At 42.7% G+C, this 18766-nt stretch overlaps 1 protein-coding gene across 1 annotated transcript in view; it reads left to right on the top strand.

The window, feature by feature from the left end:
* Positions 1–18766, top strand: part of B4GALT6 (beta-1,4-galactosyltransferase 6) — a 134494-nt gene that overhangs the window by 99160 nt on the left and 16568 nt on the right. The window contains exon 5 of the mRNA XM_069731245.1: positions 7398–7514. Coding sequence (XP_069587346.1) covers positions 7398–7514 — 117 coding nt within the window. The remainder of the gene's footprint in view (positions 1–7397; positions 7515–18766) is intronic.

The following is an 18766-nucleotide window of genomic DNA, read 5'->3' as shown; positions in this document are numbered from 1 at the left end:
AACTCGCCAGACCTTAACCCCATAAAGAATCTGTGGGGTATTGTAAAGAGGAAGATGAGAGACACCAGACCCAACAATGCAGACAAGCTGAAGGCTCCTGGGCTTCCATAACACCTCAGCAGTGCCACAGGCTGATCGCCTCCATGCCACACTGCGTTGATGCAGTAATTGATGCAAAAGGAGTAAAAAAAATGTATTTTTTCTTATATAATATGAGTTTCACTTTTTGTATTGAAGAACTGAAATAAATTAACTTTTTGATGATATTCTAATTTTGTGAGAAGCACCTGTATATAATAAGGACCAGGCCAGATAAGAGCTGCTCCCATCAGCCATTACTATGCAGTTAGCTGGGCTTATCGCTGTTGTTGCTGCTTGCAGCCGCTTTGTAGATTGCATGAGAACAAATTGCCTTTAAACAATTTACCGTTTATCTGTCATATTCCCCTCTAATAATCCAGGCACGGTCTTAGTATAAGTATTTGATCTGTCTTTGCTTTAATCTGATTTTTGATGTCACAATCCCGGTCATAAAATGGATTATTTATAAAGCACATCTGTATTTTGTGGCTTTTTACCGCTTATGTTTAATGAATATTTGTGGCTTTGGCCGGAGTAAAAACTGGTCATTTCCTGAGCAAAGTGTGATTGGTAATCTGCGTCCTTTGAGACAAAATTCTCTATTAATAATCTCTAAATTATTGTTTTCTTTATATGATATATATGAAAGGCATGGTTTATGGTTGAAACCATTTTGCCCATTATTTTCTTTCAATTCAGTGGCAATTTTATCTTTACCCAACTACCCTGAGAAATGCAAAATGCAAACTCCAAAAGTCTAGATATATTACCCTCCTTACAGTAATGCATCGGAAGAACGCAATGTGCATCTAAAGGAGCGTCAGTAATCCAAGAAATGTGTCCACCAGAAAAATACAACTGGTCACAAGTGTTGGGAATCCAATAAACCTCAGTCTGGCCCCTGATTGTGGCAGAAAGACGTGAATTGAATGCATGTCAGTCCCAGCATGGCTTCTATTGAGGAATGGAAGAATGGGGCATGTTGGATATCAGAAATAAGACCCTGCTCACTTTTGTATTGCTTCTTCTGATTGTAAGGCTAGGTTCACATTGCGTTAGTGCAATCCGTTTAGCAGATACGCTAACGGATTGCGCTAACGCAATGTCCAAAAAGGGATTGCGTTTGGCAATCCCGCTAGCGCAGATGCCAGATCTGCACTAGCGAAGAACGGACCCTGAACGCTGCAAGCAGCGTTCGAGGTCCGTCCAAAACTAACGGCACATCGCTGACGCATGGCAAAAAAAGGCATATGTGAGCGATGCGTTAGTGATCCGTTAGCACATTGCAGTCAATGGGTACGCTAACGGATACGTTACATTGCGTTAATTGCGCCAATTTCGCCATGTAACGGATTCCGTTAGTGGACACCCACTAACGCAATGTGAACCCAGCCTTACAGAAGCCACAGTGCTGTGCCACAAGTACTATGGTCAATATCTGTACCTGTCAGACCCCATTGACTTTTAAAAGGGTCCACTATGGTGTCTCATGTCAATGTGAAAAATGAAGATTTGAAAAAGGCTAAATTCTCCACATTCATTGAGTTAAACAGGCATGGTCAGCCGGTCAGAGCTTGCTTGTTCATAATGAATCCGCTTACAACACTCCTTAAATCAACCATGCTCCGCTATGAAAAACAAAAATCCCACCAACCGAGGTCATAGAGATTCAAATGGTGCAATTGTTATGCCAATATGGACAATACACAGTACAGACCAAAAGTTTAGACACACCTTCTCATTTACAGATTTTTCTGTATTTTCATGACTATGAAAATTGTACATTCACACTGAAGGCATCAAAACTATGAATTAACACATGTGGGATTATATACTTAACAAAAAAGTGTGAAACAACTGAAAATATGTCTTCTATTCTAGGTTCTTTAAAGTAGCCACTTCTTGCTTTGCCTGCTCTGCATACTCTTGACATTCTCTTGATGAGTTTCAAGAGGTAGTCACCGGGAATGGTCTTCCAACAATCTTGAAGGAGTTCCCAGAGATGCTTAGCACTTGTTGGCCCTTTTGCCTTCACTCTGTGGCCCAACTCAGCCCAAACCATCTCGATTGGGTTCAGGTCTGGTGACTGTGGAGGCCAAGTCATCTGGTATAGCCCCCATCACTATCCTTCTTGGTCAAATAGCCCTTACACAGCCTGGAGGTGTGTTTGGGGTCATTGTCCTGTTGAAAAATTAATGATGGTATAGCCAAACGCAAACCAGATGGAATAACATTTACGGCCACGCATGCGCGGTCAGAAATGGCGGACGCGACATACAAAAAATCGTTGTATTGAACGCTTTTTTGTGCCGACGGTCTGCCAAAACACAACTGATCCAGTGCACGACGGACACGACGTGTGGCCATCCGTCGCGATCCGTCAGCAATACAAGTCTATGGGCAAAAAGCGCATCCTGCGGGCACATTTGCAGGATCCGTTTTTTGTCCAAAACGACGGATTGCGACGGATGCCAAATGACGCAAGTGTGAAAGTAGCCTTAGGGTTGGGGCTAAAGTTAGGGCTAGGGTTGTGGCTAAAGTTAAGGTTAGAGTTGGGATAAGGGTTAGGGTTTGGATTAGGGTTGGTATTGGGGTTAGGGTTGGCATAAGGGTTACGCTTGGGATTAGGGTTAGGTTTGGGATTATGGCTAAGGTTAGGATTGGGATTAGGGGTGTATTGGGATTAGGGTTAGGATTGAGGTTAGGGTTGAGATTAGGATTAGGGGTGTGTTGGATTTAGGGTTTTGATTAGGGTTATGGTTAGGGTTGACATTAGGGTTGTTTTGGGGTTAGGGTTGTGATTATCGTTAGGATTGTGATTAGGATTATGGATCGGGTTGGGATTAGGTTTAGGGGTGTGTTGGGGTTAGGGTTGGAGTTAGAATTGGGGGGTTTCCACTGTTTTGGTACATCAGGGGGTCTCCAAACACGACAGCCAATTTTGCGCTCAAAAAGTCAAATGGTGCTCCCTCCCTTCTGAGCTCTGCCGTGCGCCCAAACAGTGGGTTACCCCCACATATGGGGCATCAGCGTACTCTGGATCAATTGGACAAAAACTTTTGCGGTCCATTTTCTCCTGTTACCCTTGTGAAAGTGAAAATAAAAACTTGGGGGCTACAAAATCTTTTTTGTGGAAAAATTTTTTTATTTTATTTTCACAACTCTGCATTATAACCTTCTGTGAAGCACTTGGGCATTCAAAGTTCTCATCACACATCTAGATAAGTTCCTTGGGGGGTCTAGTTTCCAAAATGGGGTCACTTGTGGGGGGTTTCTACTGTTTAGGTACATCAGGGGCTCTGCAAACGTAACATAACGCCCGCAGACCATTCTATCAAAGTCTGCATTCCAAAACAGCGCTCCTTCCTTCCGAGCTCTGCCGTGCGCCCAAACAATGGTTTACCCCCACATATGGGGTACCAGCATACTCGTGACAAATTGGACATCAACTTTTGGGGTCCAATTTCTCTTGTTACCCTTGTGAAAATAAAAACTTGGGGGCTAAAAAATCTTTTTTGTGGAGAAAATATTTTTTATTTTCACGACTCTGCCTTATAAACTTCTGTGAAGCACTTGGGCATTCAAAGTTCTCACCACACATCTAGATAAGTTCCTTAAGAGGTCTAGTTTCCAAAATGGTGTCACTTGTGGGGGGTTTCCACTGTTTAGGCACATCAGGGGCTCTCCAAACGCGATATGGCGTCCGATCTCAATTCCAGCCAATTCTGCATTGAAAAAGTAAAATGGCACTCCTTCTCTTCCAAGCTCAGCGGCGCGCCGAAACAGTGGTTTACCCCCACATATGTGGTATCGGCGTATTCAGGAGAAATTGCACAACAAAATTTATTGTTTAATTTCTGTTTTTACACTTGTGAAAATAAAAAAAATGGTTCTGAAGTAAAATGTTTGCAAAAAAAAATTAAATGTTCATTTTTTCCTTCCACATTGTTTCAGTTCCTGTGAAGCACGTAAAGGGTTAATAAACTTCTTGAATGTGGTTTTGAGAACCTTGAGGGGTGTAGTTTTTAGAATGGTGTCACACTTTATTTTCTATCATATAGACCCCTCAAAATGACTTAAAATGTGATGTGGTCCCTAAAAAATAATGGTGTTGTAAAAATGAGAAATTGCTGGTCAACTTTTAACCATTATAACTCCCTAACAAAAAAAAATTTTGTTTCCAAAATTGTGCTGCTGTGAAGTAGACAGGTGGGAAATGTTATTTATTAACTATTTTTCGTGACATCTCTCTGATTTAAGGGCATAAAAATACAAAGTTTGAAAATTGCAAAATTTTATAAATTTTCGCCATATTTCCGTTTATTTCATAAATAATCGCAAAAAAAACATTCTCAGAAACAGCGGGATCTGTTAGGCTGCGTGTCCACGATCAGGATGGCCGGCGGTATCGTCGGAGCGGCTTTGCCGCTCTGCGCTAAGCCCCGCCCCCTTCTGGGACACGATGATGCCGGATGTGTTCACAGCACACATCCGGCATCATCGCACCCATCGCATAGGGCCCTGTGCTATATCTTGCGGCGACGCAGCGTCGCCGCAAGATATACGGACATGCTGCGATCTGAAAAGACGCGCAGCATGTCCGGAGTCGCAGGGCCGCCGCGTGCCTGTTACCACGCATAGTGGAGACGGGATTTCATTAAATCCCCTCCACTATGCTGTAACATCTGGACGCTGCGTGTCTGACGCTGCGGCTCTATGCAGCGTCAGACACGCAGCGTTTCCTGCACGTGGAAACATACCCTTAAAGCGTTCCAGAGTTATAACCTCATAAAGTAACAGTGGTCAGAATTGTAAAAATTGGCTCGGTCATTAAGTACCAAATTGGCTCTGTCACTAAGGGGTTAAAGTAATGATGGCCACTCATTTTTCTTTACTTAGGCTACTTTCACACTGGCGTTTTTTTAAATACGTCACAATGCGTCGTTTAGGGGAAAAAATCGCATCCTGCAAAGTTGTTTGCAGGATGCGTTTTTGCCCCATAGAGTAACATTACCGACGCATTGTGACATATTGACACACGTTGCAACAGTCGTTGTGGCGGACCGCCGGGAGCAAAAAACATTAAATGCAACATTTTTTTGCTGCAGACGGACTGCTTTTTCCGACCGCGCATGCGCGGCCGGAACTCCGCTCCCACCTCCCCGCACCTCACAATGGGGCAGCGGATGCGCCGGAGAAATGCATCCACTGCATCCGTTGTGTGGCACATCAAACGCTAGCGTCGGAATCTCGGCCCGACGCACTGCGACGGGCTGAATCCGACGCTAGTATGAAAGTAGCCTTAGCTGCTTTTTTTTCTTGCCATAATACAAATTCTAACAGTCTATTCAGTAGGACTATCAGCTGCACAACACAACTATTGGTCCCAACCCCATTTATAAGGCAAGAAATCCCACTTATTAAACCTGACAGGGCACACGTGTGAAGTGAAAACCATTCCCGGTGACTACCTCTTGAAGCTCATCAAGAGAATGCCAAGAGTGTGCAAAGCAGTCATCAAAGCAAATGGTGGCTACTTTGAAGAACCTAGAATATAAGACATACGGTAATTTCAGTTGCTTCACACTTTTTTAAGTATATAATTCCACATGTGTTGATTCATAGTTTTGATGCCTTCAGTGTGAATGTACAATTTTCATAGTCATGAAAATACAGAAAAATCTTTAAATGAGAAGGTGTGTCCAAACTTTTGATCTGTAGTGTATATATATCTTTATTTAACGTATATTAAAACATACAAGATACTAATAAAAAGCAAGATTGCCTCAGTGATTGCACAAGATAAAGAGCCTATTGGTAGAGAATTAGTAACATCCAAATGTCATGCAAGTATAAACAATGAATGGTTCTACCAAACAGATAGAATAGCAGTGGTGGATAATAGCGTCTAATGATATGTGAAATAAGTTCATAGGGTATATTCCCCCAGGATTTATCCTAGAATCACAATGAATGCCATGGTCATGTATACTGAAATAAGTATTAATCCAGTTAATGAAAGATCTATTTATACATGGAGACAGCCTATCCATAAAGCAGCCACCCCTGAAAATACAGGCCAATGTCCCAGTACAGCATAGTATAGTCTCTCCACCAAAATAAGTGTATTGAAGTGGAACCATGGACTGAGTATAAAGCGAATAACAGAATGCTGAAAGTATTCAGACCAAAAATATATATGGAAAACCAGTGTTTGGAGATGATGCATGCAGACCTGCAAGAGAGCGGCTCACCTAGCAAGCCCCGACTCGCGTTCCACCCTGCTTCCTCACGTCCCCTGGGGCTGTCTTGCTTTTTATTACTATTGTAAGTTCCAGGACTTGGCATGATTGTTTTGAGTCTGGCACAGGACCTCCCCTATGAACATCTGTTCAGTTAGAAGAAATGTTTTTGGGGTGTAAGAATCGTAGCTGCGTTACCTGGTTATCAGGGACTAATGTCCACATGGTGGTATGAAATATGCAGTCATGTGCTCCAAATTGCCGTTAATCTTCTGGCATGGGTGTAGAAGATAAGAGGTGCCCAAGGTTACTCCACACTCTGGGCAAAGGTCGGGCATGTCAGGTGGAAATTCCATAGGCTTTTTGTGAAGTTAAGATGTGTGAAAAGTAAAATTAGACTGTATGTACAGGAAACCTTCATTTCAACTATTTACCTTCTGTTGGCCCTGGCTGCATCAAAAAATTGTACTTGTTGCCTGCAGTTATCCAGGTTATTGCAGGTTCCAGCCTGTACAGACCGGGTTTGTACACAGAAGGGTGAGGAGTCCTCCTGAGAGGCACATGCATGACATACCGTGACATACTAATGCTGAGGGCATCGGATGTGGTATTGTAGGAAGGCTCTTGCTATCAGAATAGGAATGATTGGCTTTTTGCCATGGGGAACCACTGAGAAGAAAATAAGCTTGCTGAGGAAATAAGACAAAGCATTGCAGCAAGGGCTTCTTAGAATGAAGTGGACCTCTTGCTTCTTATGTCATCTGTCTTAAGTAAGGCGGGTAAGCAGGAAAGCATGGCAAACGGTACTAGAGGCTGGCACTGGAGGAATTCAACGGTCTTGTATATATCAAGCATTCTATAAGTTCAGGTTTCAATCAAATGGTTCACCAAGGCATGTCAGCTAGCCTCATCAGTAGAGGTGCCGTGACACCCAATGATTGCTAGGACAAGAGGCCAACACGTTCCTCTTCGTTTTCAGTTACAGTACCAGCTAGTGACCCAGAATTATACTGCACACACTTCATGAAGTCAGTGGATAACCTTCTTGCTCTTCTACCTTTTGAATGGTTACAGGTGGCAATCCTTATTCCATTCCGAAATCGCCATGAACACCTGCCGATCTTCTTCAGGCATCTTATCCCCATGCTCCAGAGGCAGCACTTAGAGTTCTCCTTCTATGTCATTGAGCAGGTAAGTCCCATCGCCAGTTTTCTGTAACTTTTTAACAATTACATTTTCAGTAACTATTCTAGGTGCAAAGCTCTGTGTGGGTATAAAGCAAAGCTGGCTACACATGGCGAGATGTCTCGCTTTGATGGGTGACACATCATTCAGGGCTCCAGATGGCAAATCAAATAGTCACCAATGCAGCCAAGAAACTGCCTTATCGCATTTTGCAACTACCTCCACTGACTCGCTGTAACTTTTAAGACAAAAAAGGGAAAAAAAATATCTTGCTGCATCTAGCAGACGCAACGCGTGGTAGGCACTTCGGGTTATGATGCCTATGACACTGCATTTCTACTCCCCGCTGGCTGTCAGTAGCAACAGTCTGAAGAAAGTTTTTGAGCAATGTAACCACACTTTTCCTACTAATTAGAACTTTCCAAGCAGTGTAAAGAAGTGGAGAGGGGTGAATATCACCAATTTTAGTGCACTAGTGTAGAAAAGGGAGGTAATCTGTCAGTGTCTCTCTGCCAGAACACATATGATACACATATAGTTTAAAGGGAACCTGTCACCCCCAAAATCGAAGGTGAGCTAAGCCCACCGACATCCGGGACTTATCTACAGCATTCTGGAATGCAGTAGATAAGCCCCGATGTATCCTGAAAGATGAGAAAAAGAGGTTAGATTATACTCACCCAGGGGCGGTCCCGCTGCGGTCCGGTCCGATGGGCGTCACGGTCCGGGGCCTCCCATCTTCATACGATGATATCCTCTTCTTGTCTTCACGCTGCTGCTCGGTGCAGGCGTACTTTGTCTGCCCTGTTGAGGGCAGAGCAAAGTACTGCAGTGCGCAGGTGCCGGGAAAGGTCAGAGAGGCCCAGCGCCTGCGCACTGCAGTAGAGGACGTCATCCTATGAAGATGGGAGGTCCCGGATCGGACCACGACGCCCATCGGATCGGACCGCCCCCTCAGGTGAGTATAATATAACTTCTTTTTCTCATCTTTCAGGATACATTGGGGGCTTATCTACAGCATTACAGAATTCTGTAGATAAGCCCGTGATGCCGGTGGGCTTAGCTCATCTTCGATTTTGGGGGTGACAGGTTCCCTTTAACAGCTTGCCCATTATATGCACTGTCTGCAGCACACTAATATGCACAACAGTGCTGCAAGCACACTCTTCTGCTGTATATACATACATACACATATACACACACACACACACACACAGTTCTGTTACACGCGCACACTTCTGTTACGCGCATACACACACTTCTGTTGCGCGCATACACACACTTCTGTTGCGCGCATACACACACTTCTGTCGCATACACACACTTCTGTCGCATACACACACTTCTGTCGCATACACACACTTCTGTCGCATATATACACAAACAGCTCTGCTACACACAGCTCTGGAGTGGTGTCATTATTTTCAGTACATAGGGCAGGTCTGAAGCAAACATGCACTTACTGGAATTAAGAGAACATAAAGGGTACATGCAGACGAGCGTGTGAAGAATTTACAGAGTTTCATGCAGTAAACGTAAGCGATTTTTTTTTTCAGATTTTCATCCATGTGCCAACCGTGTTTTCTTTTCGTTATATCCGTACGCTATCTGTGTGCAATCCTCTTTCATGCAACTACAATAAAACATGTACATGATCACATACACTTTCCTAGGTTTATAATAGAAATCTTGTCTGTAAAAATTGGGTGCCAGTCTAATACAAGATTTTTTTTTCTCGCACCTATAGATTTGAGTGGGTGAGTCTCATCTGAAACTGATGAAAGTAGTGCATACTGCGATATATATATATTTATATTTATTTTTCCTTTTAGCCTCTCACGGACAATTGGACCGAGAGGGGGAAAATCGATAATCTCAACAGCACTATTGTATAACGTGGGTCAGTTTGATGTCCATGTGATATCCGATTTTTACGCTCACCTGCTTGCACCTAAATTGTGAGGAGGGGAGCTGCAGAGCTCATTACTGGGTTCCACCTGGAAGGGAAAATGGGTTGGAATTCTTATCGTTGAACACATCAGGCAGGATTACGACGAGATCCCACTCATCAGGCTTAAACAGTACATTTTTAGTATCTCCGGTCTTCTCCTTTGTTTCTGCCTCTTGTACATACATTGTTATTTTCTGCTGTTGATACAGGTAAGTTCACAGCAGGAAGTTGAGAAATGATACTTGCTGTGAAGGTGAAATGCTGTAGGCAAGACCGCTCCTAATACACAGTGTAGACTGGTTTATGCTGAAAGACTGGTTTTGCTTCCAATATGAGGTCTCAGCCCTCCAGACACGATGAAGTTATGACTTCCTTGTAAAAAAAAAAAAAAAAAATTACTGGTAGGAAAACCGTTGTATGAAATCCATTACTTCATTACCAGTAAAAGTTTTGAAACTCCTTCTGAAAGGGGATTCCATTATTGATATTTGTTTTTTTTTTAAGTTTTAAAAACTAACCCCAAAAATAAAATAAAAAAATCCCATCCATCTGGTAGTGCTTTCAGGATCATATGGAGTGTCACGACGACTGCAGTCAATCACTGATGCGGAGTCATGACACTGGGTATTGGTGTTTTTCTTTTTTATTTCTTTTTTTTAATCTATTTTGGAACCATTTGGACAGCTACAGAACTTTAATTTAAAGAGGTTTTTCTGGGCCGAGCCATCGGTGCATGATCAATAGGGGTTCAGCTCTCTGCACCCCCACAGTTTGTTTAAAGGTCCATAGTGCTTGGTCATGAATTGTGGTCTCTTCATTGTTTAGATTGCTCTATCGGCTTGCATACCCTACACTTAGTAATGGCTGTGCTCGGTATTACAGGGACTCCAAATACTTGAGCATTTTTATTCCTGAATACCTAAGACACGTTTTGAATTAGTGCTTCCTTTATTCTTTGCGTGATCCTGTACTAGACAATACCAGATTTATAGAATTATCTTCTTTGCTTGGTATTAAAGCTTTGCCCCATCCAAACAAAGGAGTTATGGCTCTTGCAAACAGTTTGGTGCTGAGAGTCATCGACAATCATTATATTCTTATGAGCCTATCCTAATGGTATGCCATCAGTTTAATTGAACCTGATGACACCTTTAACTTAAGGTAGTACTATCCAGTGAGTCTGTATGTCACCTATAATTGGGTCATTTAGTTGACTTGTTGTCCTGTCTGTTAGACTCAAAGGAAATACACAAAAGGCACTATTATGCATTGACTTGGGCTACATAGCAATTCTCTGCAAAATCATTCAACCAAAAAACATAACTGCCAGGTCCTTCCTTGCAAGAAACTGATTTATCTGTAAAAAAAAAAAAAAACAAGCCAAATCACAGACCAGACATGGGCCCCCTTGTTCACCTGATCTGAACCCCACAGAGAACTTGTGGTCCCTCATAAAATGTGAGATCTACAGGGAGGGAAAACCTCTCGGAACAGTGTCTGGAGGCTGTGGTGGCTGCTGCACGCAATGTTGATCGTAAACAGATCAAGCAACTGACAGAATCTATGGATGGAAGACTGTTGAGTGTCATCATAAAGAAAAGGTGGCTATATTGGTCACTAATTTTTGCGGGTTTGGTTTTTGCATGTCAGAAATGTTTATTTCTAAATTTTGTGCAGTTATATTGGTTTACCTGGTGAAAATAAACAAGTGACATGGGAATATATTTGTTTTTTATTAAGTTGCCTAATAATTCTGCACAGTAATAGTTACCTGCACAAACAGATATCCTCCTAATATAGCCAAATCTAAAAAAAAAAAAAAACACTCCAACTTCCAAAAATATTAACCCCTTTACCCCCAAGGGTGGTTTGCACGTTATGGACCGGGTCAATTTTTACAATTCTGACCACTGTCCCTTTATGAGGTTATAACTCTGGAACGCTTCAACGGATCCCGGTGATTCTGACATTGTTTTCTCGTGACATATTGTACTTCATGATAGTGGTAAAATTTCTTTGATATTACCTGCGTTTATTTGTGAAAAAAACGGAAATTTGGCGAAAATTTTGAAAATTTCGCAATTTTCCAACTTTGAATTTTTATGCAATTAAATCACAGAGATATGTCACACAAAATACTTAATAAGTAACATTTCCCACATGTCTACTTTACATCAGCACAATTTTGGAACCAAAAATTTTTTTTTGTTAGGGAGTTATAAGGGTTAAAAGTTGACCAGCAATTTCTCATTTTTACAACACCATTTTATTTTAGGGACCACATCTCATTTGAAGTCATTTTGAGGGGTCTATATGATAGAAAATACCCAAGTGTGACACCATTCTAAAAACTGCACCCCTCAAGGTGCTCAAAACCACATTCAAGAAGTTTATTAACCCTTCAGGTGCTTCACAGGAATTTTTGGAATGTTTAAATAAAAATTAACATTTAACTTTTTTTCACAAAAAATTTACTTCAGCTCCAATTTGTTTTATTTTGCCAAGGGTAACAGGAGAAAATGGACCCCAAAAGTTGTTGTACAATTTGTCCTGAGTACGCTGATACCCCATATGTGGGGGTTAACCACAGTTTGTGCGCATGGCAGAGCTCGGAAGGGAAGGAGCGCCATTTGACTTTTCAATGCAAAGTTGACTGGAATTGAGATGGGACGCCATGTTGCGTTTGGAGAGCCACTGATGTGCCTAAACATTGAAACCCCCCACAAGTGACACCATTTTGGAAAGTAGACCCCCTAAGGAACTTATCTAGAGGTGTGGTGAGCACTTTGACCCACCAAGTGCTTCACAGAAGTTAATAATGCAGAACCGTAAAAATAAAAAATCATTTTTTTTCACAAACATTATCTTTTCGCCCCAAATTTTTTATTTTCCCAATGGTAAGAGAAGAAATTGGACCACAAAAGTTGTGGCACAATTTGTCCTGAGTACTCTGATACCCCATATGTGGGGGTAAACCATTGTTTGGGCGCATGGGAGAGCTCGGAAGGGAAGGAGCGCCGTTTGACCTTTCAATGCAAAATTGACAGGAATTGAGATGAGACGCCATGTTGCGTTTGGAGAGCCACTGATGTGCCTAAACATTGAAACCCCCCACAAGTGACACCATTTTGGAAAGTAGACCCCCTAAGGAACTTATCTAGAGGTGTGGTGAGCACTTTGACCCACCAAGTGCTTCACAGAAGTTTATAATGCAGAACCGTAAAAATAAAAAATCATTTTTTTTTCACAAAAATTATCTTTTCGCCCCCAATTTTTTATTTTCCCAATGGTAAGAGAAGAAATTGGACCACAAAAGTTGTGGCACAATTTGTCCTGAGTACTCTGATACCCCATATGTGGGGGTAAACCATTGTTTGGGCGCATGGGAGAGCTCGGAAGGGAAGGAGCGCCGTTTGACCTTTCAATGCAAAATTGACAGGAATTGAGATTGGACGCCATGTTGCGTTTGGAGAGCCACTGATGTACCTAAACATTGAAACCCCCCACAAGTGACACCATTTTGAAAAGTAGACCCCCTAAGGAACTTATCTAGATGTGTGGTGAGCACTTTGACCCAATAAGAGCTTCACAGAAGTTTATAATGCAGAGCCGTAAAAATAAAACAAAATTTTTTTCCCACAAAAATAATTTTTTAGCCCCCAGTTTTGTATTTTCCTGAGGGTAACAGTAGAAATTGGACCCCAAAAGTTGTTGTGCAATTTGTCCTGAGTGCGCTGATACCCTATATGTGGGGGAGAACCAGCGTTTGGGCGCATGGGAGGGCTCGGAAGGGAAGGAGAGCCATTTGGAATACAGACTTAGATGGAATGGTCTGCAGGCGTCACATTGTGTTTGCAGAGCCCCTAATGTACCTAAACAGTAGAAACCCCCCACAAGTGACCCCATATTGGAAACTAGACCCCCCAAGGAACTTATTTAGATGTGTTGTGAGAACTTTGAGCCCCCAAGTATTTCACTACAGTTTATAACGCAGAGCCGTGAAAATAAAATAAAAAATTTCCCCTCAAAATTATTTTTTAGCCCCCAGTTTTGTATTTTCTCGAGGGTAAAAGGAGAAATTGGACCCCAAAAGTTGTTGTCCAATTTGTCCTGAGTGCGTTGATACCCCATATGTGGGGTGAACCAGCGTTTGGGCGCATGGGAGGGCTCGGAAGGGAAGGAGCGCCATTTGGAATGCAGACTTAAATGGAATGGTCTGCAGGCGTCACATTGCGTTTGCAGAGCCCCTGATGTACCTAAACAGTAGAAACCCCCACAAGTGACCCCATGTTGGAAACTAGACCCCCCCACGAACTTATCTAGATGTGTTGTGAGAACTTTGAGCCCCCAAGTGTTTCACTACAGTTTATAACGCAGAGCCGTGAAAATAAAAAATCTTTTTTTCCCACAAAAATTATTTTTTAGCCCCCAGTTTTGTATTTTCCCAAGGGTAACAGGAGAAATTGGACCCCAAAAGTTGTTGTCCAATTTGTCCTGAGTACGCTGATACCCCATATGTTGGGGTAAACTCCTGTTTGGACACACGGGAGAGCTCGGAAGGGAAGGAGCACTGTTTTACTTTTTCAATGCAGAATTGGATGGAATTGAGATCGGTCGCCATGTCGCGTTTGGAGATCCCCCTGATGTGCCTAAATAGTGGAAACCCCCCAATTATAACTGAAACCCTAATCCAAACACACCCCTAACCCTAATCCCAACGGTAACCCTAACCACACCTCTAACCCAGACACACCCCTAATCCTAATCCCAATCGCAAATGTAATCCAAACCCTAACCCTAACTTTAGCCCCAACCCTAACTGTAGCCTTAACCCTAACCCTAGCCCTTACCCTAGCCCTAACCCTAGCCCCAACCCTAACCCTAACCCTAGTCCCAACCCTAACCCTAGCCCTAGCCCTAACCCTAGCCCTAGCCCTAACCCTAGCCCTAACCCTAGCCCTAACCCTAGCCCTAATCCTAGCCCTAACCCTAGCCCTAACCCTAGCCCTAGCCCTAACCCTAGCCCTAACCCTAACCCTAGCCCTAACCCTAATGGGAAAATGGAAATAAATACATTTTTTTCATTTACTTTTATAGCGGGTTTTTTAGCGGATTTTTATGATTGGCAGCCGTCACACACTGAAAGACGCTTTTTATTGCAAAAAATATTTTTTGCGTTACCACATTTTGAGAGCTATAATTTTTCCATATTTGAGTCCACAGAGTCATGTGAGGTCTTGTTTTTTGCGGGACGAGTTGACGTTTTTATTGGTAACATTTTCGGGCACGTGACATTTTTTGATCGCTTTTTATTCCGATTTTTGTGAGGCAGAATGACCAAAAACCAGCTATTCATGAATTTCTTTTGGGGGAGGCGTTTATACCGTTCCGCGTTTGGTAAAATTGATAAAGCAGTTTTAATCTTCGGTTCAGTACGATTACAGCGACACCTCATTTATATCATTTTTTTATGTTTTGGCGCTTTTATACGATAAAAACTATTTTATAGAAAAAAATAATTATTTTTGCATCGCTTTATTCTGAGTACTATAACTTTTTTATTTTTTTGCTGTTGTCGCTGTATGGTGGCTCGTTTTTTGCGGGACAAGATGACGCTTTCAGCGGTACCATGGTTATTTATATCCGTCTTTTTGATCGCGTGTTATTCCACTTTATGTTTGGCGGTATGATAATAAAGCGTTGTTTTTTGCCTCGTTTTTTTTTTTTTTTTTTCTTACGGTGTTTACTGAAGGGGTTAACTAGTGGGCCAGTTTTATAGGTCGGGTCGTTACGGACGCGGAGATACTAAATATGTGTACTTTTATTGTTTTGTTTTTTTTATTTAGATAAAGAAATGTATTTATGGGAATAATATTTTTTTTTTTTTTTCATTATTTAGGATTTTTTTTTTTTTTTTTTTTTTTTACACACTTGGAAATTTTTTTTTTTACTTTTTTACTTTGCCCCAGGGGGGGACAATACAGATCGGTGATCTGCCAGTTTGCACAGCACTCTGTCAGATCACCGATCTGTCTGAGAGCAGTGCAGCGTTACCAAGTGCCTGCTCTGAGCAGGCACTTGGTAAGCCACCTCCCTCCCTGCAGGACCCGGATCCGCGGCCATTTTGGATCCGGGACTTACTGCAGGGAGGGAGGTAGGAGACCCCCGGAGCAACGCGATCACATCGCGTTGCTGCGGGGGTCTCAGGGAAGCCCGCAGGGAGCCCCCTCCCTGCGCGATGCTTCCCTGCACCGCCGGCACATCGCGATCATCTTTGATCGCGGTGTGCCGGGGGTTAATGTGCCGGGGGCGGTCCGTGACCGCTCCTGGCACATAGTGCCGGATGTCAGCTGCGATAAGCAGCTGACACCCGGCCGCGATCGGCGGCGCTCCCCCCGTGAGCGCGGCCGATCGCGCTGGACGTAATATTCCGTCCTTGGGAATTAAGGCCCACCCCACATGGACGGAATATTACGTCCAATGGCAGAAAGGGGTTAAGCTTTGATATTTAGGAGTCTTTTGGGTTGATTGAGAACATAGTTGTTGATCAATAATAAAAATAATCCTCTAAAATACAACTTGCCTAATAATTCTGCACACAGTGTATAATGATAACGTGGCGTGCGACTTTTGTGTCCTGCTACCAATATCCCAACATTTTTTTTTAATAGTTTCTTTAGTAGACACCATAACTGCATTGATGCCATCATTAGATACTGTGATGAGAAACTTTTTACATATATTTTATGAAGGATAAAGGGAGGCAGGAAAAAGACTGGTCTTCAGCTTCACTGAGGGATCAGGTTACAGCTGCTTCCAATAGAAGACTACAGGGAGAGGGTGAAAGGACAACGGATCAGCTGAATAGAGGCGCAGACACATCAGAATTCCTGCTGATCCTAGGAAGCGTCTTAGTATCTCACACTAGTACACGATTAACATCAAAACTTCTGATTACTAGTGTATGATGTCCGCCATGCTGCTGTGCCAACTAAGGGTTTCCGTTACACTCGTACATCCTATTACCTGCAACATCCTGGCACCTCCTCCAATTAGTTGGCCCTACAATGTCATGCATGCATCAAGCCGCAACCTAATGGCATCTCGTGGCCTACTAAACAGGGAAATCAGGGGCTGCTGGCAGGTGAAGCTTTGCCATGCTCTGGTCCGACAAACGCGGACTTCCAACATGGCCGCCCCATCAGGGTCCTGTGAATCTTTTTGTTCCTCTCTATAATGTATGAGACAGGGAAGCAGGATCGCCTCTTCTGTGTGTTGTGCATGGGAGACGACATAGAAGTTTTTTCTCCTTCATTTTGTTCCTGAGAGCAGGAAAAATCTAGATATACAGATTGAGCCCTGAGAGCGCGAGAGTGCTGATGAATGCAGGATCCGGGTCCTGATTCGTACCATTCCTCATGGACACCTGACGTTTTTGTTTGCATTGCCATCTACTGGTAAAAATGTTGTGGCCTGAATTTGGCGTCCGTTAGAATATCATATTTATCTAATACCCAAATAATCTTAAAAGCAGCACTGACAACAAAGTCGCTGCTCGTCCTACAATAGGAGGAGTAGGCGACCGGATTCCATTGCCGTATATTGGCCACTGTTATTTAGGATAAGCCGGTCTCATCGCTTTACAGCTAAAGAAACATATATATTTTCTGCATGAAAAAGAAATGAGATTTTCTGTTTATAGTCTATTGGCCCATGCTTGCATGGTCACTATTGAAAAAAAAAACTTCCCGCTGACATTTTAAGTGTTCCTTTCCGTTGATTTTTCCTCCCTAGAGAGTTCAGGGACACCGCTCATGACTTCTCCAGCAGCTTTCGTGCCCGCTAGGCAACGCCATGCCATCTCACATGTCAGCACCAGTCTAGATGGCTTTTCCTGTTTTAGAGCTAGAAGAGGAAGAGTCTCTTTTGCTGGAAGTGACATCTGAGCCCTCTCTGTGTTGCCCTAAAGAAGGACGCATGCTGGAAGGGTGCCACGTGTATATCGGGGGTGTTCAGTGGCAGCAAGTCGCTTCCTCCAGTCCAACACTAAAAAGCAAGGGCAGATACTGTACTATTTTAGTGTTTACTTCTGCTTACTGGTCAATATGCTGTATACTGCATGTACTGGACACCAAATGGGAGTTATGCAAAGCAAATGTCTGAATGCTTTTATTCACAGCTCAAGCATTATGGCCGCCCCCGTAATCCTGAGCAGAAGATTCATTAAAAAAATAGCAAAATCTAAAATTAACAACTAAACAATAAACTAATCATTATCTGGTTTGAATTAGTAAAAGGAATAGATGTGATACCTTATTTGTAAGCATATGTTAAAGCTACTCATTTAGTCATAAGTAAAATGACGTGCTGCAAAAAACCAAACACCTTGTAGTAAAATGAAATAAATTTCCAGGTGCAGGTTGCTGTGACTGCATTGCAAATAAGCATCCAGCCGCACTCTGAGTCCGCTAAGGTAGAGGGAAAAACTGAATATATGAATTTAGAATTGCATTACTGCTGTATAAACGAGATCTATACATTTAAGGCTCTTCGTACAAATTTTGATCAAATTGTGTGAACCCATCTGCCAGCGATAGGCAAACTCTTTAGATGGGAACCTACATTGGCAAACTAAGCTCATCAGGACCTAATGGCCCCATATACACCAACTCTCCCCCGACATAATTTCAGGATTTGTTGTAGATGTCTGGCAGCGGCCCTCATAGCACAGGATCACTTTGTAGAGTCCTTATTCCTGTGTATGGGGCAGTGGGGTGAGAGAGCTTCTGGCTGAATGATTTGCCAAATCATCATTCAGCCGACAGATATCTAAAGTATGTGGGGGACTTTAGCCTATAAAATGGAAGGGCTGGTAGGATCCCACAACTGTGTGCGCTCTGCACCTCTGACTTACAAGTACATGGCAGTAATGCAGTTCAGAATTGATCTATTCATTATTCACATATGCTTTTAACACAATTGCCAAATTTGAAAAAAAACTTAGGTTTTCCGATATAACCAAGTGCCCTCTGAGTTGGATCTCTGAAAGAAGCTGTGCACCAGAATATCCCTGATGGAACGTCCCTTCCTAAACGTGATCATTGGTCGAGGACCCACAATCCCCCCAAATGAGGGTAGCCACCAGGATGTCCCAATACTTATTTAGGATTCCTGCCACTCTCCTCTTTTGACAGTCAAAAGTACCAATGATCTGGGCTTTATTGCAAACTCACACCAAGTGCCCTCAAAGAAGCTCAGACCTTACCGGATCATTGATACTTTTGACTGTCAAAAGAGGAGAGTGGTA

Source organism: Ranitomeya imitator, chromosome 6 (assembly GCF_032444005.1).
Source record: "Ranitomeya imitator isolate aRanImi1 chromosome 6, aRanImi1.pri, whole genome shotgun sequence".
In the NCBI taxonomy this organism is placed as follows: domain Eukaryota; kingdom Metazoa; phylum Chordata; class Amphibia; order Anura; family Dendrobatidae; genus Ranitomeya; species Ranitomeya imitator.
The sequence above is the reverse complement of the archived record's forward strand: the minus strand, read 5'-3'. Positions and strand labels throughout refer to the sequence as shown.